At 43.8% G+C, this 27946-nt stretch overlaps 1 protein-coding gene across 2 annotated transcripts in view; it reads right to left on the bottom strand.

Moving 5' to 3' along the window:
- CTF18 (P-loop containing nucleoside triphosphate hydrolases superfamily protein) overlaps window positions 1–27946 on the bottom strand; it is an 89018-nt gene that overhangs the window by 2468 nt on the left and 58604 nt on the right. For both annotated transcript variants that reach the window (XM_087381521.1, XM_087381522.1), the window contains exons 23-24: window positions 25362–25609; window positions 25083–25188 (exon numbers count right to left, since the gene is read on the bottom strand). In XM_087381521.1, the coding sequence (XP_087237647.1) occupies window positions 25083–25188; window positions 25362–25609 (354 nt within the window). The remainder of the gene's footprint in view (window positions 1–25082; window positions 25189–25361; window positions 25610–27946) is intronic.

Here is a 27946-nt window from a genome sequence, read left to right as displayed (position 1 = left end):
AGTCTACACCTCATGCATCACAAAGAGTGCAAATCCTTCGATCTCTACAGTGTCATGTGGGTGCAATCTAACATCTCTCATTAATCTGGAATCAAAGAGATGAAGTCTTGAGCTGGCCCGTAGTCATCCATACTGCATGGAGGGGTGGACCTGTAAGTACTCTAGTGCCTTGATGAAGCCGTCCTCGCTGTGGTGGAGGAAATGTTTGATGTAGAAGGCCATCTTGGTCGCATGTGTGTTGTCGAGACTAGAGAGATGGTGTTTCCATTGTCAGCATGTGAACATTTTCAGCTAGCCAACATACATGTGCTGCCGGTTTCATGGTAAACTTGTCACATGTGAAAATGTATCCCAAGTATACGTAAGATCTGACTATCTCAATTGGCTCCTTTTCAAGTGTGAAAGCTTCTCACCAAAGTTGAGCTTCATTAGCGTTGAGGTTCATAATCTTGGCTTTTCCAACGCTGGCCTTCATGCCTTGGCTCTCATAAAAAGCCTGCAAAGCTAGCAAGCGCATCTGTAGTCTCTCTGGTGTGTCTAAGATAAGTAATACATCATCCGCATTTAACTCGACAAGTAAGATAGAGTGTGAAAGCCAAGCCTCAACCTCCTAATCTATCAACCAAAGATGCTAACTCATCCATGTAAAGTCCGAATAGGGTGGGGGAGAGGGGCATCCCTGCTTTACACCAACCTCCTTCGACATCCCTTGTGTGGTGCAACGTCTACCTATAACCCCCTAATACAAAGCACTATCTCATAGAACCTTCGGTATTTCAAAGACTTACAATAAACTCTCTCTCTCTCTCTCTCTCACTTGCTCGCTCCAAGCCCCCGCTCTCAGCCCCCCCTGCTACCCCCCACTCGCAGCCTACTCCCCCTCTTCTGCCTCCACCCCCCCCCCCCCCAAAAAAAAAAACTCTCAGTTGCTCTCCTCCATTTCTGCATTTTGCTCCCCCGTTTCTACATTCTGCTTCCAGCCTGCTGCTTCCGCCCGCACTCGCACTCCCTACCCGCTCCATTCTTGCCTCTACACTCCTCCCTTTCCTAACCCTTTCTGATTTCCCAAGCCCTCCAAGTCCATTCATTCCACCTACATTCGCAGCCCACCCTTGGCCTTCCGAATCCCCCTCCCTCCTGGCCATTCTGCCCCCTCCCCCCCCCCCTTCCCCCCCCCAAAGCGCCCTTTTGACCATTCCCAGTCCCCCTCACTTGCCAAGAAAAGCCCCCTCCCTCTTCGTAATCCCCCTTTGGTTCCTCCTCATAAATTGCCACCACACTGCTGCCCTCTCAAAGTCTAAAGGGATGAAGGGTGTGAAGGACATTGTGCCCTTCACACCCATTGTATACTCATAAGAAACCTCCAAAAAAAACAGTTAAAAAACAGCAAAGCAATATGGCAAAAGTAGAAAAAAGGAAAGATGTATTCACATCTACAGGAGGCCTCGGAGGCCTATGAGACAAAGGTACAAAACCAAAAGTAACTCATACAAGCCGCTATGGGCTGAAGCAAAGGGCTCACTAAGGCCCTTGCTGAAAGCTAGAGTGCCGAACTAGTGAGCAAAATAGCAAAGTAGCAAATAACAAGACAGTATCAGGTGCTCAGAGCTAATGCTTTGAGTACGCGTGCAGGCTCCACATATCCAGGTGCCATAGTGGCTCTTTGATGGGATGTGAGGAGCTGTCGTATCTATGTCTGTCAAGGTGTCTCTCAAGGTGGCGGAGGGCATGGTCTCCTCGATCTTTGTATCCGGTGGGCTTCGCCAAGGGTGATGCCTCGTCTCTGGCGGTCTCCTCTGAAGAGGGCTGAAATAGACTGGAACTCGATCGTGTGTGCTCTAGTCACTCTCCATGCCACATGTGGAGTGTGCATCTCTTGTCTGGCAACATCGTGGCGATGACTCTCACTACTAATTCATTGTGCTCTCATCTCATCAAGCTCCTCTCCCTCAGCCTCCCCAAGAGCTGCATAGAAGCCTGTGACACGTGTCTATGCTCGGTCTATCCCGATGGCCTGTGGCATAGCCTCCCGCTGCTCTCTAGTCTTTCACATGAATACATCTCTGTATTGCCGCATCTCAATCAGATAGAGCCCAACACAAACCTGGTCAGGAAAGTGGATCAGTCATGTAAGTGGACCCAATCCATGCCTCTACTCAAAGAGGTAGTGATATCGCCCTCGGATCTCATAGTAGACTAGGCAAACACACAAAAAATGCTCCTCTGTCTCGACCTCCCCCATTAGACTTAGTCTACAGATCCTCTGCTTTTTGGGTATGCCTACATCTCTCACTCCCTCAATCCTCAACTGATGTGACGAGACTCGCAACGGTCCGATAACAATCCTCAATGCATGTGAGACTCTCTTATCCTCGAGATACTGAGGTCTAATGACGAGACCATACTCAAAGATCCTCAGGGAGTGGTCATGGTAGAACTAGATCTTGGTGGAGAACTCCTGATCCCCGAGGTCCAGCAGGATAATACGGTTGATCTCATCTCGTGGGATCATCTCAAGTGGTGCATCCATGCTGTACTAAAAGAGGGGAAGTATGTCCATATGAATGCCGTGGCTACGAAACCATGTGGATATCCGTGCGTACCATGTTGTATCAACACTGCTCTCTGCCAGTCTCTTGGAAGACTCCAATGCTAGTCTTGGTAATCTCCACTGAGGTAAGGCCCAAACTCTGTGGATTAAAGTCACTGTCTGGAAGATGGCATCAATCTGGAGAGGAGTCATGGCGAACTCTACCTATATAATCTGATGGGGGACCGAAGGCTTACTCCGAATCATCCTAGATCCCATAGTCACTTGTAGTCTCTCGAATCTCTTCCAATCTGTCGCTAAAATGTCACTCCCCTAGAAAGGTACTGCATACATGGCAATCGGTCTCACCAAGGTGTCAAAAAGCCAACCCTTCGTCGGAGGGTCTTAGAAGCACTACCTCTCTAATCAGGCGAGAGCACCCAACCCTCGTGTGAGTCGTGCTATAGCTGCATGGGTCATCGTAAAAACTGGTTTGGTGAACACTGCCCCCAAATATGTGTAAGACAGTACTATCTCCACTAGCTCACCTCGATACGTAAAACTCTGGCGACGGGATACTACTCGCGAGGTGTTGAAGATCATAACCTTGGTCTTCCCAAGATTCACTGTTAGGCCCCTCTCTCTGCAGAACATCTCCAGAACCTCTAAATGTTTCTGCAATCCCTCTGCTAATGATGATATGAGGACTATGTCGTCTGCGTACAACAGTATCTACACCATCAAGTCAGCCAGAAGTAAGGCCTCTCCACCTAGCCAATCTACAAATGATTGTATCTCATCAATATAGAGCCCAAAGAGAGTCCATGATACGGACCAGCCTTGTTTCACTCTGATAGTGCTCTAAAGCCAATCCGATATACCTCCAGGGCACGTACTCTCCCTCTAACAGACTCATATAGGCTCATCACCCCCCAAATCATGATCTCTGGGAGCTGCAGCACCTCTAATCTCCTGATCAAGCGAGAACATGGAACAGTATCAAACGCCTTACGAAAGTCTACAAAGCAAGTGTAGACTTTATGGTGCCTCGACTTCGTCTCCTCAATGATAGCCCTCAAGGTGAAGATGTGATCCAAGGTGGAGTGCTGTCTCCGAAAGCCTGCTTGCCCAAGAGCCCGCTGCCCATGATCCTCTGTGCGACTACTGATCTTCCTCTCTAGTATTGACCCGTATATCTTAGCCAGAGTGTGGCCGATCATGAGAGTGCGATAGTTCCCAATGTCCATGGGATCGCATGCCTTGTGTATCGGTACTATGGTGGTAGTGCTCCAAGTAGATGGGAAACCATGGCATACGGCATGATTGAACAGCTGCACTAGAACTGGGGTCAAGACCTCCTGCCCATGTGCAAAGTGCTCAGTGCATAATCCCTCATGATCTAATGATCTCCGATTATGCAACAGGAGAAGGACAGCCCATACATTCTGTTCAGTAAACAAGTGACACGTAGTGGGCCAGGCCATAGAGGGCAAAGCAGGTGGGCTCTGACCTGGGACATCATACAAGGAACGTGCATGTGTGCCAAACCACTGGATCTGTGATGGGGATGGCTGTTCCCCTCTTATAAGAGCCCCCAACCTGCAGTAGGATCCCCTCTGCGAAAGGATCTTATCACCTCATCCATCCTATGTATGAGGAAAGCTCGTTTCTTACACCGTGTCACTCGGCCTGAGATCCGTTGTCTCTCTGGTGAAGTCAATTGTCCCAATGCTCACTCATGTGTGAGCTAGGCTCTCATCTCTTTGCACTCGTAATCGAACCAGGGGTTTTGGGACCCCTTAGCCAACCACCCTACCCCTCTTTAGTTGGGCTCACCTTAGCCATCTCCCAAATGTCCCCATACAACTCTACATCCTCTATCATCCCCACCCTTGTGCCCCTATGCCCCATCACTCAACCTCCCTTCATGCTATCCATATCAATCACATCAAGCACATCAGATTCCACCTGACGCATGGAAGCAACTCTTCATGAAGTTTCATCGCCCATGTGCACAAGAGATGGACCAGGATCGTTTTATACATAGCATCCACCAATCCGAAGCAACAACACATAGCCAGTAAGGCTCTCAAATTAGAGTTCTCTAAGTCCCTCGCACCTCCACGACTGCCAATCAACGATACGATCAACTTGTAGCTTCCACCCTTGGAGTCTTGGAGCATGGCGTCGAGGGCGCACGGCACATAGGACAGGACCCCACTCGGGAGCAACCTCTTGTCATCCAATTTAGGAACACTTAGGCTTGCCTTGCAGCACCATGCACAAGTACAATTCTACGCGACACCCCAGATCCATTTGGATGAGGACCTCACACCTTTGTAGGTAGGAAAGAGGTGCACACTTCTACAATAACGGGACACAGTCTGCAAGGAGGGCATTGGCATAAGTACCGCCTCAGCATGCCTTGCTAGTCATACCTCCACAATACCCCCTATGCATTACATTTGTACTCCTCTTTCTTGTCCTTAGACAAGACACCCTTTCTCTTTTTAGTTAGGCTCACATTAGCGATCTCCCAAATGTCCCCATACCACTCTGAGTACTCTATCATCCCCAACCCTTAGTGCATATCCCCTATCACTCAACCTCCCTTTATACCCACCCATATCAATCACATCAGATTCCATCCGAGGCTTGGAAGCTGCACCAGAGATGAAGCAAGATCGTTTTATACATAGCCTCAATGAAGATACTTTAGCTCCGTAGTAAGGAGATTGCGGCCGAAGTGATAACCTTGAGCAATGGACCAAAAGTGGAGGCACAAATAGCCACAATGCGATTGGCCATCGTGGAGACCTCTAGATAAGTGGGTGCCATAAAATGGGAGCCTATGTGTCATGACAAGAGAAACGACTATTTTGTCATTAGTAGATATTAAAACATTATTACATTATATGCTAATTTAATGTTGTGACATGTGTTTGTATTTATGATGAACACCGACCAATATTGGTATGGCAGAGAATCATTTGAGAAGATAGGGCTTGTTGAGCTGGAGCCACTACTTTAGACGGCAGCAAATTTAAACATGTAACACTTGCTTTATTAACAAAGATGTCCACCAATGTGTCTAGGTCCTAGGGGCAATAGGAAAGGGAAGGTTGCATTACAGTGCATCGTCTAGCAAATGCATGGGTCATAGACTAAGGGTAGGCCTAAATGGGAAGATAAAGCTTGAGTGATCTCAAGAGACATTGACAAAGGGATATCCCCCTTCATTGGGAATCTCACGTAGCATTCTCCACCTTACATTCATCCACCATCTCTCTCCCACCTTGCATTCATCCACCATCTCTCTCCCACCTTGCATGTAGGCCAAAAACAAGAAACAAGTACTCTCACGAGGGCGCTCTTTCCCCATTGGAGGGCCAATTGGCATTCAAATTCTACATGCATTGCACACATTTGCATTCTTGCTTCTTGAACCATTTTATTGTGTACTTTTTGAGGATAGATTACAATCCAAATTGCATGGTGACCTTGATAAGAGCAAGCTGTAGTGTGGGCTTCTAGTGTGGAAGACGAGAAGAACGGACATTGGCAAGCAGGCAAGGAGCGTTGTACGTACGGATAGGCACAACATGGACATGCACACGAACAACAAGGGACAAGAAGAAGCGTGGGCTCAATAGGCGGAAGAGAACTTGGCAACACATCACAACGCCAAGGGTTTCCCATACACATGATCTCCAATTCTGCAAGGAGTCCTCCAACCATCTGATTTCTGAATTTTGAATTTCTGAGATCATCATTTCGAATTTCTGCCCGTAACCTTAGAATTCGAATCTCTGAATCGGAATCAGAATCTCATCTCTAAAATTCGAAACAACTGAGTCAAACTTACAAATTTCTGGCAAGAGGCCAGAAGGCTGGAATTTTGAGGTTCTTAGGCAATGGCTTTGTTAGGAAATTCTGCTCTTTGCACGGGGAACAGGGTGTCCTAATAGGATGAAACCCCCCCCCCGGGTATGAATGCACCCTAAATTATAAAGAAAAGGGAACCCCCGTCCCCCCTTTCCCAAGGTCGTTCTCCCTAACGGAAAGTCGGATTGGAATGAGGTTTTAAGGGGGTGATGTACCCACCAAGTACACCCCCTATAAAGGTGTGTAGGTCTTTAATTCACTCGAAATAAAAAACCCAGATTGAGTGTACCAGTTTACAGCATTAAAACAAGGAAGAAGAGCCCCAAATAGAAGGAAGAAGAGCTCATTTGAGGGAGTTTTCGACACAAACGAAGCACAAGTCAGATAAGTACCACCAATTCTATAACACTTTACTTTTGCTGCAAAATAAACCTCTATTCCGAAATTACAGCAAGTCATTTCCTGTCTTTTATTAGTTAAACGAAACAATGGAAGGGGAAGGGGAAGGGGAAGGGGAAGGGGAGGGGAGATTTAAGAATGAACTTGTTCCTTTTCCTCCACTACCCGAAGGAGATAGGGATAGAACACCATCACCTTCTCCTCAAGAGGATAGATTAGATGAGACTTATACACATCTTGAGTATGATAATCCACGAATAGAATTACCTTCTTCTTTCCTACAAGAACCTCTAAATAGAGAGTTATCCTTTGGAATTGAAAGGAGAAATGAGTCCACCCATGAGCAAGGAGATGTGTTTACACCCTTAGCTCAAAATCCCTCACACATACAATCCAAATGCGAAGAGAAGAGAAGTGGCATCAACCGCCATTGATAAGATGGTTTCTCAACTTAGCGACATGATTGAGCAGTCCATATTGACAAAATTAGGGACTAAGAGAGAGCTGAATTTTGGAGATGAAGATTTGAATACTCCTTCGAAACGAGTCAAATTTCAACCAAGAGAGAGAATTGAATTCCCTAAATATGATGGAGCAAGAGAGGCGGATAAAATCTTAATTGGATTCACCATTTTGAGCTGTATTTTGCCCATCAAGACAAGATTGATCAAGAGAAGCTTGCTCTTGCCACATTGCATTTACACATAGATGCTTTGATGTGGTGGTCTTTGTTACAAACGGGAAGAGAACCTAGCAAAATGGTCTAAGCTTGTGAAGCAGCTGAAAGCCACTTTCATGCCTTTGAGGCACAAAGAGGAATTTACCTTCCATTAGGAAAGGTTTAGAACAATTTGAGAATGAGATTAATGTTGAATTTACAGCCATATTTTGAAAACTCTCTTTAGAATTACCTGGAAAGAGTGAGGATGATAGAAAAAAGAAACATTTAGCAGTCCTAAGCCCGAAAGTGAGGTATGAGGTTGAAATGTTTTTCTTTTTTTTTTTGGCAAAGAAAGGAACCTTCTAATAATGCTTGAAAAACTTCATGCAAAACAACAGCCCCGAAGGTGAGTATGGGAAAACCAGATCAAAGCTAGAAAAAGAAAACCACCATGTTCCAAAGAAACCCAACTCACTCCCTAGGGAATCTCTAGCAGGTGGGGAGACTATACATCCAACGAATCCCTCGCAGAGTAAAAATGTAGAAAACTCGTGCAAGCCAAGCTTGCAAAAACGTGCGCACCTTGTGACAGTCGCCCTAGAGCTCGAGGTCCCACGCTCCCAAGTGGAGCGCAAGGTGTAGATGATATCCTGCCAGATGGCAACCAAGGTAGCCAAGGGTAGAACCGAATGCTCGCCCATCACCAAATTATAGCGAGCAACCCAAATGTTCCATGCCGTGATACTAGCTACTACCTCCCACACGCTATCCTACGGAGGGGGATGAGGATTCGGGCTATCATGAGGGACCGCCTCATGGAGCTCTATACTCTAAATGGAGAGACCTCATCAATCTAGAACGCGTGAACTCCCTTAATTAACCAAGCCACCATCTCCCAAGTGTAGTCCCTCTGAAGGCTCTACATGCGAGTCATAATCCTAAGGGCTCCCATCCAATCCTCACTACGCTACGACAGCTCCAAAAACAGTGAGGGATCGTATCCAAAAATCCAACAAGGCAACACTGACACTGCCCTTCCACCCACATCTACTCCAACCACAGTCCAATGGACAAGCCTCCGTGGACAGCCAACCAGAAGTAGGAGATATTCCTCAGCTGCAATTTGGATCATAGACACGTCTAAAACTTGGAGTGGCATATCTCCTGGGGCACTCTCTGGGCCACCCAATGACTCTCCCTCAAAGGGGTCCAAATCAAAGAGTCCCTCTGTAGCCTCTTGCCAATCCGAGTGGTGTAGGAAAAGAAGGGCACCTCGTCCACCTGCTTGGCAAGGCTGATCCTGGAGGGTGATGTTGTAATGTTCAACCCAACCAATCTTAGAGACTTCACTAAATTGGCTGAAATAGCTTACAAGAAGCTGAATCCTCGTAAACCCTTCAATAAGGAAAAAGCTATTGTGCAAAATGTAAACAACCAATCACGTCAAGGTTAATTAAGCAAGGTAAATGTTTCAGATGTAAGAAACATAAGCCAAGGCATGAACGGCATAAATATCCTATTCTATTGGCCAAAATTGCCAAGACCAATTTTGTAAAAGGGAAAGCTAAAGCATCCAAGCAAGAGGGTGATGCATCTACCTCCTCATCCCACAATGACTATCAAACCAAGAGTGAATGCTATCCATTCACCCCATATCTTTCGTAGGTGTATGGATTTGTGAAATGGATAGAGAGTAGTTATATTCATTGTAGAGAATGGATAGATTATGAGAAATTGTCTCCTCCATGTAGAGCTTTTTATAGGATGAATAGAACAAAAATAGGAGAGTTAGAAAAATGGATCGATGATCTATACTTTCTATAGACTACGTAGTTCTCCATGGCAAAATCATCTATGGCCAATGTTTACCTACTTTAATAACACATTTGAGCACGAGAATCTTTTTGCCATTGACTAGTTGAGAATAAATTGAGCAAGTTATTAAAAATAGATTTCAGCAGCATGCTATCCAAAAGAGGATTCTGTGTTCGAATTATTGCCATAACTCTAGGCAGTGACCAATTGTAATCCATAAGTAAGTTAGGGGCACCTTTCCCTCACTAGAGGTTTTTCCTCCTAACCACAGTTAGTGGGTTAGTGTGGTTTTGTCACTTACGTTTGCTCCTACTTGCTCTATTCTTACATTTGGTATCAGAGCCACAAGCTCATGCTCCTGCTTACTACTCACACTCGGATCATCTCCTACGTGGTCACACAACTCGGAGCTCCATGCTCGTCCGTACAATCTGTACGACTGCACAAAATTTCGTACCTGCACGTACCGTTGTTGTACTGCCACTGTACCGCCCTGCATCTCCGTCGCCATCTGTCCGTATAGCAACCGCTCCGTACTTACAATGTCGTACTACCATACCATGTCAGCGACGTACTACCGTACGCTGGCAGTGCCGTATGTTCCGTACCTTCTCTACAACACGTTCTGTACCTTCTCTACAACACGTTCCGTACCTACTCCTGCGCCAATCCGTACTTGCTCTGTTGTACAGTTCATACCCGTCAGTCCAAACAGGCTGTTGCTGTCCGTACAACTTGCTGGTGGTGTTTGTATATGCACATTGCATTCTGTGCATTCACTTGGCGTACATGTTATTTTTGTTGGCACATTTGGAAAATTTTCAAATTTTTACAGGTGATTCTTGCAGGTACACTTTGCAGGGAGCCATTGTTTGGCAAATCAGATTCGGGACAAATTTTTGTGCTTTGCAGGCCACTTTGTGAGCAAATTTGGGGCTTTTCGTGGATTTGCCCCAATTTCAGTTCAATTTCACCCCAAATTTTGGGGCTTTTGCTTTTGCTTTTGCACTACAAATTATTGCATAATTGGGGCACCCTCTTTTGGATGCAATTTCCCTGAAGAAATTGGGGCTTTTGGCATTTGGATGCAATTTGGCAATGTTCAAACAGTTTGGGATTGTTACATGCAGTTCTAGACTCATTTTGAGTGACATTGCAGACATTGGCAATTTTTGCAATATTGTTTGAGCAATTTTTAGGCATTTGCAGAGCACTCTGGTGCATTTTACGATTTTTATAGGCTGTGACAACAAGCTGTCATTTTGGGCATACTTTTTGCAGACTTTGGTTGTGCATCTTTCATCCCAGGAAGGGATTTCACTTGTCAGATTTGCTGCATTTTTTTGTTTTGTCTCGCAGATATGGTTCAAAACAACCCCAATGAGGTTTTGGGTGTCCTCACTCAAGAGGATAAGTTAGATGGCACCAACTACTCCTTATGGAGTTTTAAGCCGCAATATCTTAGATGGCAAACATCTAAGGGATTATGTTAACGAAGATGAGACAAGGCCAGAGACTGTGGTTGCACCTGTCACTCCTCAACAAGGTGGAGGCAGGGGTAGAGGTCAAGGTGCAAGACAAGTGTTAGGTGCAGCAGCTGCTGCTTTGGTGGCTCACACACAAGAACAGAAAAGGTGGGACTCACGTGATGCACAAGCTCTTTCAGTTATTCCCCTTTATGTCGTCAAAAGGTTTATCATTCCTCACATTCGGTCATGCAAGAAGCAATTTGGACATATGGCTTCGCAATGCCCTTCCCAACCTCCCAAGATGCCAATACCAACTGAAATGGTTCCGCCTCAGAGTAAGAATGCCAATGCCTCTTCTGTAGTCAAAAACAAAGGGGTGAAACAGTATTTTGATGTTCAAGACAAAGGTAAAGCCCCGACTGTCTCGAATGCTACTGCTTCTCTTCCTATGACTTCAGCCTCTCCGTCTCAAGTGAAGGGTAAAATTTTGGATGAAGGATGGCAAACTCCTCGCAAAGTTCTCTCTCCTAGGAGACCTCTGCCATCCAGGACTTGGAATAGTGCATTTTCACAGGCCAAGACACCAGCTGAAAACTCTGATATTGGTTTGACTTGGACTGCAGTCACTGCCAATCGTACCCTCTTCCAAGAAGAGGATGTTACTACTATATTGTCCTCCCCTCATGCTGATTCCTCTTCTCAAGGCACAGGTCCAGATATTGAGATGGAGATGCACACATAGTCAGTTTGTTTATTGCTGTACATAACTGTCCCATAGCTGTAAATATGCTTGACCACATCAAATACGTTACACTCAATGTACAGGGTTTGTGTGATCATAGAAAGTGGAAACTTGTGTGGATCTATATTAGACAATTGCAACCAAACATAGTGGCTTTACAAGAACATAACCAGCACATGTTTACTGGTCACACATGACATTTTGCTGGTTATGCTATTTTCTATGCTGGAGAGCACTCTTTCTCTTGAGTGGCTTTTTTGGTGAGGCATGATCTTTAGCCCGTTGTGGCTCTCAATGATCGCCATGGTAGATGGATTATAATGCAATGCCTGTTTCAAGGAGAAATATTTGAATTTGCATCGGTTTATGTCCCTCAATCTTCCAATGGTCAAGCATTGATTTGGGATGCCATGCACAATTATCCGTGGAGACACTATGCATTCATCTGTGGTGATTTCAACAATGCTTCTCAACCGGGAGATAATACTTCGGGCCACACTCATATGTTGGCTTCTAAACAGCAGGCATGGTTTGATTTTTTGGTTCTGCTGCCTTTAGTGGATCTATGGAAGGAATTACAGCCCACTCCCGCAACACTATGATGTCTTTACTTGTCAACTTTGGGTTGATCATGCCTTCTCGTATTCCGATCATCCACCTCTTTGAATGAGGCTCTCCATGCATGACTTTCTTAAGGACAGATTGCCTTGCAAAAGGCTTCTATTGGTGAATAACAGTTATCTGGAACACGCTGATTTTAAAGCTATGGTTTCTGATGCCATTCAACCTCTCTTCTCGGATGCTTTTTGATCTCGATTATTGATCTGGATTATGCATGGCAGGCTTTTGTTGCTCAAATGCAAGCTATGATTCGGCATTATGGTAAATCATTTATGCGAGCCACACGGGAAACAGTTGTGCATGCTAAACTCACTTGCCAAAGTCTGACTAAGCTTAGTCACCTTCGGCCTTTGTCTTCTGATGAAAGCATGCACTTATGTCGGGCCAAATTCTGTCTCCAACCAAATGATCAAAGAAAGCTTGCTAAATGGGAAACCCGATCTCGACAAAGGACTTTCTTAGATAAAGGCTGCTCTTCAAAGCAATTTCTTAAGAGTTTACATTACAAACGACAAGCTGCAAATATTTGTCGAGTCCGGATGCCTCATGGTTCTTGGTCTTCATCTCGCTGTGAACTTACTGATTTTTGTGTGCAGTACTTCTCCCATTTTGGGCATGTGGACTTTCCTTCTCCTAAGATTTTGTCTACATGTCAGCTTCTTTTACAGCATGTCCATCCAATTCTTTCTCAAGCTCAGGATTTGGAACTGGAATTGAAACTTCACTGAAAAGGGAATTGTCAGATGCATTTAAATCATGTGGTAGATTAAAATCTCCAGGATGGGATGGCCTCACAATTGAATTCTTTCTTGCTTTCTGGGATAGCCTCAAATCCCCTCTACTGCAAATGGCTAATTCAGCTTGGGAAAATTAGCAAATGCCCCTGTCATGGAAAAAGGGACTGGTAAAACTCCTTCCCAAGAAGCAGATTTCTGATTTTATCACTAATTGGAGACCAATCCCGCTCATGCCAATCATTTACAAGATCATAGCTAAAATGCTTGTTGACCATATCAAAGGCTATCTACATGATGGGCTGCATCCTTCTCAATAGGCCTTTGTTCCTCGTAGGCATATCATGGACAATATTGCCAATGCTTATGTTGGAATTGAATATGCCAAGTACATGCAGCAAGATGTTTTGCTCTTACAGATTGACATTGCCAAAGCTTTTGACACATTTCAATGGGAATTCATCTTGCAAACAATGTGATTCTTGGGCTTTGGAATAAAAATGCAGCAAGTTATTTATTGGCTCTACAAGGATAGCAATGCTGCTTGTATTCTTTCTGGAGACATCTCTGAAGAATGGACTCTTCGTAGTTCAATTCCTCAAGGCAGTTCCCTTAGTGCCTTATTGTATGCCATTTCTACTCATCCTATGCTGCAATACATTGATCATCTAGTAGCTAGAGATTCTCTCCATGGTTTGGAACAAGATGAAAATCACAGCATGGTTGCTCGGGCCTATGCTAATGACTCTTTTTTTACTCCAAGGAATACTCCGCGTGATCTTTCTGCTTTGATGCAAGCCCTTTCGGTTTATGGTTTAGCAACTGGCCTTCATGTTAACTTTCAAACGTCTAAGCTGCTCCCATTGCATATTAAAGACTGGCACAGTCTCTTATGGCCAGGGGAGATCATCCCACCCACTCAGTTAGTTCAACACCATGGATATCCTTTGGGCTGGGGACTTACTCGTCGACAACAAATTGATTAGGTTCTAATCAAGCTCAAGAAAAAGCTTGGATATTGAAAATTGGCTACCTTGCCTTTATATGTTTGTCTCCAAATAGTGCAGTCCATTCTTGTGGCATACATTCAATTTTAGCTACCTTTGATCATGTTCACCAAGGCAAATCTTGATTCCTTTATGTCTGTCATTATGGAAATCTTTTGGCATTCCAAACATGGTAGAAAAAGTCTCAAACTGCTTTTGATGCACCTAATTTATTCCCCTAAAATACATGGAGGATTGAATATCACTAATATCCAGGTGCACATCCTAGCTCACAGAGAAAAAATGTTGCTGTAATTATTGAAAGGTGATCATCCTTGGGCTCTTGCCCTATGGTCTTCAACTTGCTTCTTAACTGGAAGCATGTTCTGTCTCACCTTGAATGGCATGGTCGACAATCTCCGATGGATAACTCTTTGCGGGCTGAAGGCATTCACTGGTCAAAAGTTTTCCAGCATCCACTTGAACCTTGTCGTTCCTAGTTTATTTCTTTTAAAGGGATCAATATTGTTGCTAATGCTATTCATGATGATGGCTCTATGCTTCCCTTTTCTCTGACAACCACATAGTATGGTTTGGGTTCTCATTATCGTACTTTGTGGCAACAAATCACTTATATGCTTTCGCCTATGGTTCCGATTCCCCCTTTGGAACTCCAGAATCGATTAGAGGATTGAACTTTGACTTTCCCTTGGATCCTTCTCTCGTTCTTTGAGGCTATCTCAGATTAAAGTACCTGCATTATACAAAATCCTTTTCCCTTAACCCTGGGTTTCAGAAAGAGGTAATTCTATTTGGCGAATGCATCGGCCAGTTCAGTGGTGGAGAAAAAAACTGCGGCAACTTTGGGCTTACAAGGTTCCACTTCGGCAACACGTTTTTTTATGACGAGTGCTTCTAAGAATTTTTCCATCTAGATAATCTTCTTAGTTGTGTAAGCCAAAAGAACTCTCTCTAAGTACAAAAAGAATAGGTGAACCCTATATGTGGGTCTCAAACCAAACTCAGCTAACCTAGGTGACATACTAACTGAGCCACTAACTAGAGTACATAAAGATAGTTGTCATCCAGCTATTATTCATGGACGGTGTACCAACCGCATCTGCAGCTAACAAGTCGATGACATAAATGCACAACGATCACCCTGACATATCACGAGTGGAGATCGATATCTCAACACTCTCCCTCGAGCTCAATCCCAATTCATGCACACCAAGCAAGTCTCTGAACTTACGCAACTTCTCTACATCCAATGCTCTCGTGAATATGTCAGTTACCTGATCCTCTGTGCTGACATAAACTAGATCAATAAAATCTACTAGAACCTTCTCCCGCACATAGTGATAATGCACCTCAATGTGCTTTGTTCTAGTCTAACAGACTGGGTTATTTACCCAGTGTATACTGCTCATTTTGTAACAATAAATGACAACTGGTCCATCTGTAGAATAATGCATATCATAAAATAGCTTACGCAACCAAGCTCCCTCACATGCAGCCATTGCTGCATCCTTGTACTCAGCCTCTGTGCTCGATAAGGTAACTGTAGACTGCTTCTTGCTGCTCCAAGTGACTGCAACACTCTCCAAATAAAACACATATCCACTGGTAAATTGTCTATCAGAAATACTACTAACCTAATCAGCATCAGTGTATCCATGCAACTAAATCTGAACCCCAGTCTCATAAAATAGTCCATACTGCAATGTGGACTTCACATACCTCAATATGTGTCAACCCATCGAAATGCAATTTTCTTGAAGCTTGCATAAATTGACTTATCAACCCAACAACATAGCTCAAATCTGACCCGATAATAGTCATATAAATCAAACTTTCTATTATGCGTCTGTATATAGTAAGATCTTCCAGAAGCCCATCTGCATCTGCGCTCAGCTTCACATTCTGTTTTAAAGGAACTGAAATAAGCTTACAGCCTGTCATCCCATATTTGAACAGCATGTCCAATCCATACTGCCTCTGCAAGAGCCATATCCCACTTGTGGATCTAATCACCTCAATGCCCAAGAAATAACGCAGCTCTCCCAAATCCTTCATCTCAAAATTTTACTTCAATAGCAGTTTTACATAAAGGATATCTTCATCACTATCACTTATGATGATCAAATCATCAACATAAATCACAAGCAGCATAATACCTTTTTCTGTTTTTCACATAAAGTAAAAAATCTGCCTTAAAAATCTGAAAATCAGTAGTAACAAGATACTGTTCTATCTTGTCAGACCATGCTCTGGATGCTTGCTTCAAGCCATACAAGGCTTTCTTCAACTTACAAACAAATTCAAGATGAACAGCATAAACATAACCTGGTGGCTGCTCCATATAGACTTCTTACAAATCACCATGCAAGAAAGCATTCTTTACATCCCTTTGATACAGAGACCATCCTTTTGATGCAGCCATAGCAATGACTGCTCTTACGTTTGCCATCCTTGCAACCGAACTCAATGTTTCTTCATAATCAATGTCATATGTATGTGCATACCCCTTAACAACTAATCTTACCTTGTATCTGTTCACAGAACCATCTGCATTATGCTTCATCTTATAAACCCACTTGTAGCCAATTGCATTCTTGTCTTTAAGCAAAGACACCAATTCCCATGTAGCATTTGCTTCCAAGACATCCATTTCTTCATCCATGGCTTTCTCCCATTTTTCTTTTCCCATGGCTTGCTCAAAAGAAGTGGGTTTTGGTTCATGTATCACTTTGACCATACAGGCATAGTGAATGATTGTAAATCCATCATATTTCAGTCTATCAATAAGATACCCAATACCTAGCTCTGATAGACCTACGCAAAATAGACTCACTACCAGGTGCTCTCAAAACATCCATTGTCTTTCCTACTCCAGGTGTAACAACAAAAGGAATACTCAACTCATCATCAAGCCTTTGTTCTCAGCCACTGGATTCACCATCCACATAAGACTGACCTGCATTCACATCAAACATTAGCTAATCTACTTTCTCTTTTTCTTTCGGTAATACTTGCATACCACTATATACATTGCTTTGAGGAGATCCTCTTGATCTCAATTTACGAAGTATGTGAATCACCTACATGTCCACTAATACTTTGTGATTGCTGCTATGAATTCTATGCAGCATTACCATTTTCTGCCTCTACATCATCAATCATATTTACAGGTTTATACCAACTGCTCATCTCATCAAAAACATCTCTGCTCACTGTAAACTTAGGAATAAAAGAGTTATAACATCTATACCCTTTTTGCTGCACAGAACAACCAATAAAGATACAGTTCTCAGCATTTGCATCCAACTTGGATCTCAACTCATCTGGCACATAAACATAGGCAATGCAACCAAAAACTTTCAAATGAGAAATATCTGATTTTCTACCAGTATACCTCTCCTCTAGTATCATGCCATGTATTGCTGCAATGGGAGTCATGTTCATTATGTAGACTGTTGTAACAACTGCTTCAGCCCAATAATAATCTGACAAGTCTTTTTCGTTGAGCATGACACGAGATACCTCTCTAATATGCCTCTTTTTCCTTTCTACAAGTCCATTTTGCTGTGGGGTATGACTGCATGAATATTGCTGCTTTATGCCATGCTCCTGCAAGAACCTTGCAAACTCATTTGAGAGGTACTCTCCCCCTCCATCTGACCTTAGGCATTTTATTTGCAGGCCTATTTCTTTTTCAATCATAGCTTTAAAAGCTTTGAAATGCCCAAACAGTTCACTTTTCTTTTTCATAAAATACACCCAAACTTTTTTGCCTCAAAGTAAGAATCCCGATATTATGCATGGCATCCCAAATCAATGCTCGATCATTGGAAGATTGAGGGACATAAACCGATGCAAATGCAAATATTTCTCCTTGAAACAGGTATTGCATAATAATCCATCTACCATGGCGATCATTGAGAGCCACAACGGGCTGAAGATCATGCCTTACCAAAAAAGCCACTCCAGAGAAAGAGTGCTCTCGAGCATAGAAAATATCATAACCAGCAAAATGTCATGTGTGACCAGCATACATGTGCTGATTATGTTCTTGCAAAGCCGCTATGTCTGGCTGCAATTGTCTAATATACATCCACACACGTTTCCACTTTCTACGATCACACAAACCCTGTACATTGAGTGTAACGCATTTGATGTGGTCAAGCATATTTATAGCTATGGGACACTTATGTATAGGAATAAACAAACTTACTATGTTTGCATCTCCACCTCAATATCTGGACTTGTGTCTTGAGAAGAGGAATCAGCTTGAGAGAAAGACAATAGAGCAGCAACGTCCTCTTCTAGGAAGAGGATACGATTGGCAGTGACTGCAGCCCAAGTCAAGCCAATGCTAGAGTTTTCAGCTGGTTTCTTGGCGCGTGAAGATGCATCATTCCAAGTCTTGGATGGCAGAGGTCTCCTAGGAGAGAACTTTGCGAGGAGTTTGCCATCCTTCATTCAAATTTTTACCCTTCCCCTGAGACGGAGAGGCCGAAGTCATAGGAAGAGAAGCAATAGCATTCAAGACAGCCGGGGCTTTACCTTTGTCTTGAACATCAAAATATTGTCCGTGGAAACACTATGCATTCATCTGTGGTGATTTCAACAATGCTCCACAAGCGGGAGATAATACTTCGGGACACACTCTGGCTTCTGAACAACAGGCATTTTTTGGTTCTGCTGCGTTTAGTGGATCCATGGAAGGAATTACAGCCCACACTCCCGCAACACTGTGATGCCTTTACTTGTCAACTTTAGGTTGATCATGCCTTCTCGTATTCCGATCATGCACCTCTTTGGTTGAGGCTCTCATGCATGACTTTCTTGACGACAGATTGCCTTGCAGAAGGCTTTTGTTGGTGAATAACAGTTATCTGGAACATGTTGATTTTAAAGCTATGGTTTCTGATGCCATTCAACCTCTCTTGTTGCTCGAATGCAAGCTGTGATTCGGGATTATGGTAAATCACTTATGCGAGCCACACGAGAGACAGTTGTGCATGCTAAACTCACTTGCCAGAGTCTGACTAAGCTTAGTCACCTTCGGCCTTTGTCTTCTGATGAAAGCATGCACTTATGTTGGGCCAAATTCTGTCTCCAACCAAATGATCAAAGAAAGCTTGCTAAATGGAAAACCCGATCTCAACAAAGGGCTTTCTTGGATAAAGGCTGCTCTTCAAAGCAATTTCTTAGAAGTTTGCATTACAAACGACAAGCTGCAAATATTTGTCGGGTCCGGATGCCTCATGGTTCTTGGTCTTCATCTCGCTCTAAGCTTGCTGATTTTTGTGTGCAGTACTTCTCCCATTTTGAGTCAAGCTCAGGATTTGAAACTGGAACTTCCCTTCACTAAAAGGGAATTGTCAGATGCAGTTAAATCCTGCAGTAGATGGAAATATCCAGGATGGGATGGCCTTACTGTCGAATTCTTTCTTGCTTTCTGGGATAGCCTCAAATCCCCTCTACTGCAAATGGCTAATTCAGCTTGGGAAAATCAGCAAATGCCTCTGTCATGGAAAAAGGGACTGGTAAAGCTCCTTCCTAAGAAGCAGATTTCTGATTTTATCACTAATTGGAGACCAATCACGCTCATGCTAGTCATTTACAAGATCATAGCTAAAATGCTTGTTGACCGTATCAAAGGCTATCTGCATGATGGACTGCATCCTTCTCAATATGGCTTTGTTCCTCGTAGGCATATCATGGACAATATTGCCAATGCTTATGTTGGGATTGAATATGCCAAGTACACGCAGCAGGATGTTTTGCTTTTACAGATTGACATTGCCAAAGCTTTTGACACAGCTCAATGGGAGTTCATCTTGCAAACAATGCAATCATTGGGCTTTGGAATAAAAATGCAGCAAGTTATTTATTGGCTCTACAGGGATAGCAATGCTGCTTGTATTCTTTCTGGAGACATCTCTGAAGAATGGACTCATTCGTAGTTCAATTCCTCAAGGCAGTTCCCTTAGTGCCTTATTGTATGCTATTGCTACGCATCCTATGCTGCAATACATTGATCATCTAGTGGCTACAGATTCTCTCCATGGTTTGAAACTGGATGAAAATCGTAGCATGGTTGCTGACGCCTATGCTGGCGATTCTTTCTTTACTCCAAGGAATACTCCGCGTGATCTTTATGCTTTGATGCAAGCCCTTTTAGTTTACGGTTCGACAGCTCGCCTTCATGCTAACTTTCAAGAGTCTAAGCTACTCCCATTGCATCTTAAAAACCTGGACAGTCTCTTATGGCTAGGGGAGATCATCCCACCCACTCAGTTAGTTTGACACCTTGGTTATCCTTTGGGCTGGGGACTTACTCGTCGACAGCAAATTGATTGGGTTCTAATCAAGCTCCAAAAAAAGCTTGAATATTGGAAACTGGCAATCTAGCCTTTACATGTTCGCCTCTGAATAGTGGAGTCCATACTTGTGGCATATGTTCAATTTTATTTGCCTTTGATCATGTTCACCAAGGCAATCTTGATTCCTTTATGTCTATCATTATGGAAATCTTTTGGCGGTCCAAACATGGCAAAAAAAGTCTCAAACTGCTTTCGGTGCATCGAATTTATTCCCCTATAATGCATGGAGGATTGAATATCTGCGGCTCCATGATGCTGGCCTCCGTGGGACCCCGTCTCTAGCGACGCTGCATGAAGAAACCGAGGTCTCGTGGCTCTGACTCAAAGAGAGTAAAGGCTCCAGATCCTCTTCCCCAAAGAGCAACACCCCACGTCATCAGAAAGGACTCAGATGTAACATATGAGAACCACCTGAAGATACCTGTCCATACCACTCTAGAGCTGGTGCAACTCCATAAGCAGTGCTTGCTAGATTCCTCTGCAAGCTGACAACGCATACACAAGGAGGGTCTACCCATCTGCTGGAGCCAAGTACCCACAGGTATGCCCCTATGTATAGTCAGCCAAAGAAAGTAGGAGACTTTCCTGGCTCTACTGATGCCCCAAAAGTGAGTCCAGTAGCTCAGCAAGAGCTCTGCAATAAGTCCCTATGCGTGCCAATGCTGAGAGGCAGATGGAATGTGATGAGAGTCTCTCTGCTGAAGCCTGTAACTTGCCCTCGTCGAGTACTCGAAGAAAGAAAGAGGACGAACGCCTGCCACCGGAGCAGGCCATGCCCACTCACCTAGGTCCCAGTCAAGCTTCGCAAGAGGTCGACCCTGAAAAATCCAAAGTCTCCATCTAATATCCTATGCAATGGTCAACCTGGAAGGATCTGTGGCCCATTTCTTACCCAGGCAACCAATGACCTTGACTCTCTGCCAAAGAAGCTCCTGACGATCCAGGGGCTGAGTGGGATACAATCTCTGAGAGGAGTCCGTCTCAAAATAAATAAACGGTGCCGGTCCTAAGCGAACTCCAATACATAGCCCAGCCTCACTAAAACAACCTGACCAAGAAATGGGATCAACATAGGCTGGATCTGTAACTACATCCCTCCACTCCTGAGGAATAGCTCTCATGATCAGTAATCTGGAGGCAGGAATCTGTCTAAGTGGCCCATGTCTATCTCTGATCACCTCCTCTGACATCTCCACACCTTCCCTGAATCAATCTTCGACTGTCACAACCCTCTGAGCATGCCATCTGGCCAAGGGAGTCCTAAGTTCTGTACCAAGGAAAGATCCCTGGTACCGAACTAGGGGATTATGGTAAAGTGGCTGTCGGGCAATTTCCTCTCTAGAGAAGGGAACTGCTCTGATGAGGTGCTGTCGAAAATGATCCCATATATGAACAAGCCTTTTTCACAAGTGGTGAGGAAGGCTGAGAATGCTGGTCCGTCAAGAAGATCCAACTAACTCTACCTGCCAAATGACTTGCTGCTCTAGGGGTGCACAGGTGAATCCCATGCAGTAGGAGCTGCTTCCACGGCTGATCTCCTAGAGTCAAACCTCTAACAAGAAGTTTGACTAAAAGGGCTCTGCTCTGCATCTCCGAATCAAGAACCCCAAGTCCTCCCTGCGAGAAAGGTAAAGTGATAGTATCCCATGAAACTCTGGCCCTAGTGTCCTGAGAACCATCCCCACCACTCCACAGAAAGTTCCGAAGCAATCTCCTCACCTGACGAATCGAGTCAGCATGAAAGCACCAACAAGACGCAACATACCACATAGTCGCTAGTAGAACCTGGTTGAGTACTAGCGCCCTTCCGGCCAAAGAGAGTCTAGTCGTACTCCAGCAGGCTAGCTTTCTCCGGATACTCTCAAGAACTGGGGCAAATTGTTGCGTCGGGGACACCTCAATGCCAACCTGGCAGCCTAGATATTTCGTGGAGGTGCCTCTGGGTATCCATACAAAGCCTCTGTCTCCTCCCCATGCTAGGGTATCCTGCTGAGCTCCAGTCCAGATGCCTTTTGATTTGTTCCAATTGACAAGTCCCCCTGAGGCTAGGCAGAACTTGTCAATTGCATCTGCAGCAGTAGCAAGACTATATGCATCTCCTCTGACTGTCAGTGCCGTATCATCAGCAAACTCAGTGTCCAGAAGCTCCTGCTCCTGCTGGATAGGCAGACGAAGGACCAAAGTGCCATGATTGGTAGCCTGCATAAAGTATCCCATAGCCTCCGCTACGAAAAGGAAAAGGTAAGGTGCAAGCGGGCATCCCTGTCGTACCGATCTGGATAGCTGAAAAGCCGATCCTCTGCCTCCATAGACCACCATCCTGCTAGAAGAGTTGCAAGTCATTTTGACATTTTGGACTTTGTCCCATAGGCCCGAGAAGGCCTCCCGAGAATAATAATATGACTTTCTTTCTTTCTTTCTCTAAAGAGATCGGCAGGCAGCCCATCGTGTGGAATGAAAGCATACTAGATGACCATGGCAGACCACTTGGTGCTTCTCATTCTTTCTTCCTCTAAAGAGATCGACAGGCAGCCCATCGTGTGGAATGAAACCATACTGGATGAGCATGGCAGACCACTTGGCGCTTCTCACTATATGCAATGGTCTAGATGGGAGAGAGGCCATGCCTCCTCCGTAAAGCTTTCATAAAACTTTCAGAGGAACACAAACGATAACTGGTAAGTCACCTCAGAGGATGTGCAAGGAGAATTCAGCAAATTACTGCGCCATACCTAGGAGTGCTAAAATCTCGATTCTGAAACAAAACTGTGTTAGCGTTACTGAATGGATTGGGTTGACACCTATGATAGGCTGATCTCTTGTTCTACTTGGATGGGGGCTTTCTCAGGGACAAATATTTCAGTCCAAGTCATTTCACTACGGTAGGCACATGAGGATGCCTTGGTCTTCGATGTTCAAATGGGGGGCATGTTATCTAGATCTTCATGTGACATTTTGTTGGGAATTCCTTTCCACCTTGTAGGGACCTTAGGCTACATGGAGCAAGGCTCGGATTCACAATGGTACTTAGACTCAAACCCGTTGCTTCTCTCTGTGGGATCGTGGAGGATTTAGCTATATGGAGGAGTCCCCATAAAGATTTTACAAAGGAGCCTCGGACAGTGGGAGTGGATTGATTCAAGGCATTGGGAGAAGAGCATTCCCTTCTTCCGTTACACAGTCAGCAATCCCAGGAGATTTCAGCTCACTTGTAGAGGTTGGAAACCTTCTAGAGCGCTCTTCATTGGAAGAAGTTTTATAATTATGCTGATTTGCAAAAAGTTTTTTGGAGGAGACTCTAGAAATCCCTCAAGAATAGAAAAATTATGCCTTTTTATTCATGGAAGGATTGCTTTCTATTCATGGAGAGATTGCAGTGAACTTATGGAGGTCCACATTCAGGACCGACTCCACTTGTCCCCGTCGTCATTTTGCTGTGGAGACTATCCAACATTGCCTATGGGATTGTAAACAGGCGAGGATTATTTGGAAGGGAATTGCCAAGATTTTCAATTTGTTTGTGCTTCTCCTTCTTCATGACCTAGGGCTCAATGGCTTGGCTCTCACTTTCGGGGCCTCAACTTTCGATACGATGACGTTTAGTTGAGTCGCGCTCTTTGAATGATGTTTCCTTCTCACAATTCAGGGTCGTGCATGCTTCTGTGGATTCTTCTTGGGAGATACTGACAAGTTTTTCAGCGTGGCATATACGAAGAGCCAAATGCACACAAGCCTCCCAGGTCCGCCCTTCTCACACCTTGGCCCTAATGGCTATTTGGACGAGCATGTAGGGGACCTAACAAGCAGCTTCTTCCAAGAGAGCTATATTCCTTAGGGAATGGAGAGGCTCCCCTTTTCTTTCAGAGTCCACAACAAGGTTGAGACGGAATTCAGCCTCTGCCTTGGTTTATCTCTTGTTCGCTCTGAGGAGCTTTTTCTTGGCCCCCTATAGGGTGCTTTTTTCATGCTTGCATGATGTATTTCCGAATTGAGCTTGCTCTCGCATGGTTTTTTCATATCAATAGAAGTCCTTTTTACGAAAAAACAAAAATCGATGGCCACTTCTAAAGGTAATTTATTGGTTCATAGGATTGCTCTTTCCATTAATATTTGCCTTAATGGACAAAATTTTCTTTTGAGACTCTGTTTGATAAAATATAATAGAACAAACAAAAGAGCGTTCCCGAAGATCTCGCCAAAAGTCTTCCATAGGTGATACCATGTTCTCCCACTAGAAAGGGGTATCTTGTTGCTGTAGTGAATGTCATCAACCAAATTTTGTATGCTAACCTTGTCTCATTTGAATGTATCATCTAGAATTAGAGATTTTGTCGACTATAGCCAAGACCGAGGAAGCAAACTGTTCAATCCTGTATTCAGACCTTGAAAGAATCTACAATTTGTTTAGGGGATCTACAATTTCCTTTAACACTCCAGCCACTTCTTTTGTTTCTTTTTTTCTTAAAAACAACTAAGAAAAAATTATGGCTTCAAAAGCAGTTTACTACCTAGCACGAGTACGAACACAATATCTATATTCCATCTACCCTAGGTACAAAAGTTGAACACAGACTGCAATAAATCCCTCCAGATCTCAATAAAAGACCACTCTTTTACAATAGACAGGCATATCTTATTCATATTAGAAGAGAGAAAGCTGATATTCACATGAAAATTTTCATTCTGATACACGATGCAAGGTGCAAGTCCTATCATGACACACAACCATGTGCATTTCATTGTCACATATAGTACACTGAGACATGCGAGATAAGAAGCAATAGCCATCTCTGCCAAGAAGCTGAAAGAAAAAGTCACAGGCTTGTTCACAGTACGTCAAGGGAATACCTCATGAAATTTGAAAAGTAGAGGGTGAGAGTCTCTATGAGCCAATGCCCTGCTTTCTTTGGTATCTTTTTCTGACAAGCCGGTTGTTTCAGAAGTCCTTTTGAACCTGCCAAATTTTCGAAATTGAAAAATAAAATATAAGCCTGCTCAAAAAATCAAAGTCTCCTGCGTAGCACACGCTATCTGAGTGATTGCTCAAGTAATATAAACAGATCTAACAGTAGGTAAGGCCAAGAAACCAGAAAAGCAGTTAAAGCCATGAGTTGGCAGATGACTCACTGAGAAAAAAAGTTAATTGTACGCTTTCTGGGTACTGCAGTCTCTTCTTTTGACTCTTCTAGATTAGATTTAATATTTGAAACAATTGTGGAAGAGTGCCCCACAATAGATTCATTCCCTAAAGAAAGGCTTTGATCTTTCTTTTCTGGGCCTTGTTCTGAAAGGGAAATTTTCTGTATTCCTGAAGCTATAGCTGTTGCTCTTGCAGTCCTAGCAGCACTTTCTCGCCTTATAGTCTCAAGTTCCACCTGGACATATTAAAAAGTTAAAGCATCTCTCTCTCTCTCTCTCTCTCTCTCTCTCTCTCTCTCTCTCTGTGCTACACGACAGCTCAGACAGAGGGTTTGTTACGCTCAAGTTGAGGCAACAAGACCTCGGAAGGGTCAGTCGACATTTTCCTTTAAAGGATCAATGTTTGTAATATACTTGTTTGGGCTTCATGTAAATGATCGAAGAGGAATCAAGGTCAAGGTCCTTGGTGAGGGAGACATGGCACTAGACTAGGTGGATCTAAGGCTAAGGGGTCTAAATGCATTAAATGTGCCAAGGGGCAAATGATTTCAATGATATCCCAAGAGAGGGGTAAATGATGCATTTAGGAGGTACTCTAAAATGTAGGCATGTGGCATACTAGATCCATCTAGGGAATTGTGGGCTTTGGTATTCAGCTTGCAGGTCCTCACGTTTTTTTTTAAATCGTAATGAGCTTGCTGAACCAAAGAAAGGCTGGTTGGTTATTCATAGTGCCATCACCTGTTAATTGGTGTTCATCCAATTCATGGTCTTGAATGAGCTGGAGTTTTTAGTCGTATCATTTTGGTATCAGAGCCGCAGGTGATTGGAAAAGGGGGATCTCGAGAGGTTTTGGGCTGGCTGGGTGTATGCTTAAGCTCATGGGTAAGGAGCAGATAATGGTACGGGAGTTATTGGACGAGCTGCTGATCATCGCATAGGCGTGGACATAGGCTGGTGATCTGTGATGGTGTGAGAACGATTGGCGTGATGAAGCGTCGGTTGTTTGCGTCGACCTAAATGGAAGTAGAAGAAGAAGCTTCTAGGGCTAAGGTACCTAATATTGCCAATTATAGGCCAGCAAAGTATTCTGGTCGGATGTCTGACCGTAGTTCCGATATCATAGAGACCTGGTTACACAAATGGGACGAGGCTTTCACCATTTGTGAAATCATGAATGATATGAAGAAAATCCGCGAGGCCACCCATATGTTTAATGAGGCAGCGGATAGGTGGTGGATAAAACAACAGAAAGATGGAGTGGCATCCACTACTTGGGAGGGGTTTAAAAAAGAATTTAGAAAACACTTCTTACCTCCTGACGAAGCATCCCGAGCTTGGGATCAATATCGAAACCTTCGTCAAAGAAATTTATCAAAGGCGGAATACACTGATAAGTTTCGAGAAAGAGTAATGAAAGTTTATGAACCTCTAGCTCAATCAATCCAGGTAAAAGATTTTATCTTTGGATTGAATGATCGGATCAAAATGGAAGTTTGGGCTAAGTATGCGAACACGCTAGATGAAGCAATTGCTATAGCTCTGAACTATGAGGATGCAAAAGGGAATAGACAAAGTGGGTTTGTGCAAGTTGGGACTCGATATGAGTACCCGAAGAAAACTGGGTTTAAGAAGAAGTGGATTAGCAAAGGAAGTGCCTCACAGCCTAGTGGTCAAGCCAAGTAGGCGAAGCCAGTTGAGACTCCTAAACCAAGCACCACCATTGGAATGAAAAGAAAAGTAACACCAATGGCAGCTCGGGCTTAGTCAAAGTCTTCTTTGAGCCCAGAGCAAAGAGAAAAAGCAAGGAGAGAAGGCTTGTGTTTTGGATGCCTTCAGCCTCATCAGTGGAAAGATTGTCCACGAAATAAGAATCGTCGGATGGCTAAGTTGGTGATCTCAGAATGCGACGTGGAAATAAAGGAAAGTCCCAGAGCAGAACAAATGCAGATTCAGCTAGCGGGATCTTCTCAAAGGTCAGTACATGTTTTCTTATGTGTGTCTGTTGCTAAGCTAATAACTAGTACACCTGATAATGTCCTATCAAAGCCCGCAGCAATAGGATATACAACCTTTAACGATACGGAGTTAATTAAGATGAAAGGACAAGTAGCCAATCATGATGTCATTGTGTTGTTTGACTCACCATCAACGCACAATGTAATTAACTCCAAGCTTGTAAAGAGGTTGAAATTAAAGACTAGCCCATCTGACTATGCATATACAGTCAGAATGGCAGACGAAAGTTCAACTGAAGTATGGGACCAAAGGGCTACCCAGTTGGAACTTCGAATTCAGAACTATGTTAAGAAGCTTGATTTTGAAATGACAAAGCTTACTCATGCAGACATAGCCCTGGGTAATAAGGCTTGGCATTCTAGGAAGAATCCAACCATGGATTGAAAAAAGCACATTTATCAATTCAAGATGAATAATGTGCTGTATGTCTTACGAGGTGAAAAAGATATACCTCAAGGACCGTTGGTTTCCGTAGTGGAAATTCCAAAAGCTCAAGAAGAGTTTTTGTTTCTTTGTACAGCATCGATAGAGCCGATTGATGGTTCTTTGGCTAG

The sequence above is a fragment of the Dipteris shenzhenensis genome, chromosome 11, assembly GCF_047967505.1.
Source record: "Dipteris shenzhenensis isolate YYH24624 ecotype China chromosome 11, Dip_SZ_1.0, whole genome shotgun sequence".
NCBI lineage: Eukaryota > Viridiplantae > Streptophyta > Polypodiopsida > Gleicheniales > Dipteridaceae > Dipteris > Dipteris shenzhenensis.
The sequence above is the reverse complement of the archived record's forward strand: the minus strand, read 5'-3'. Positions and strand labels throughout refer to the sequence as shown.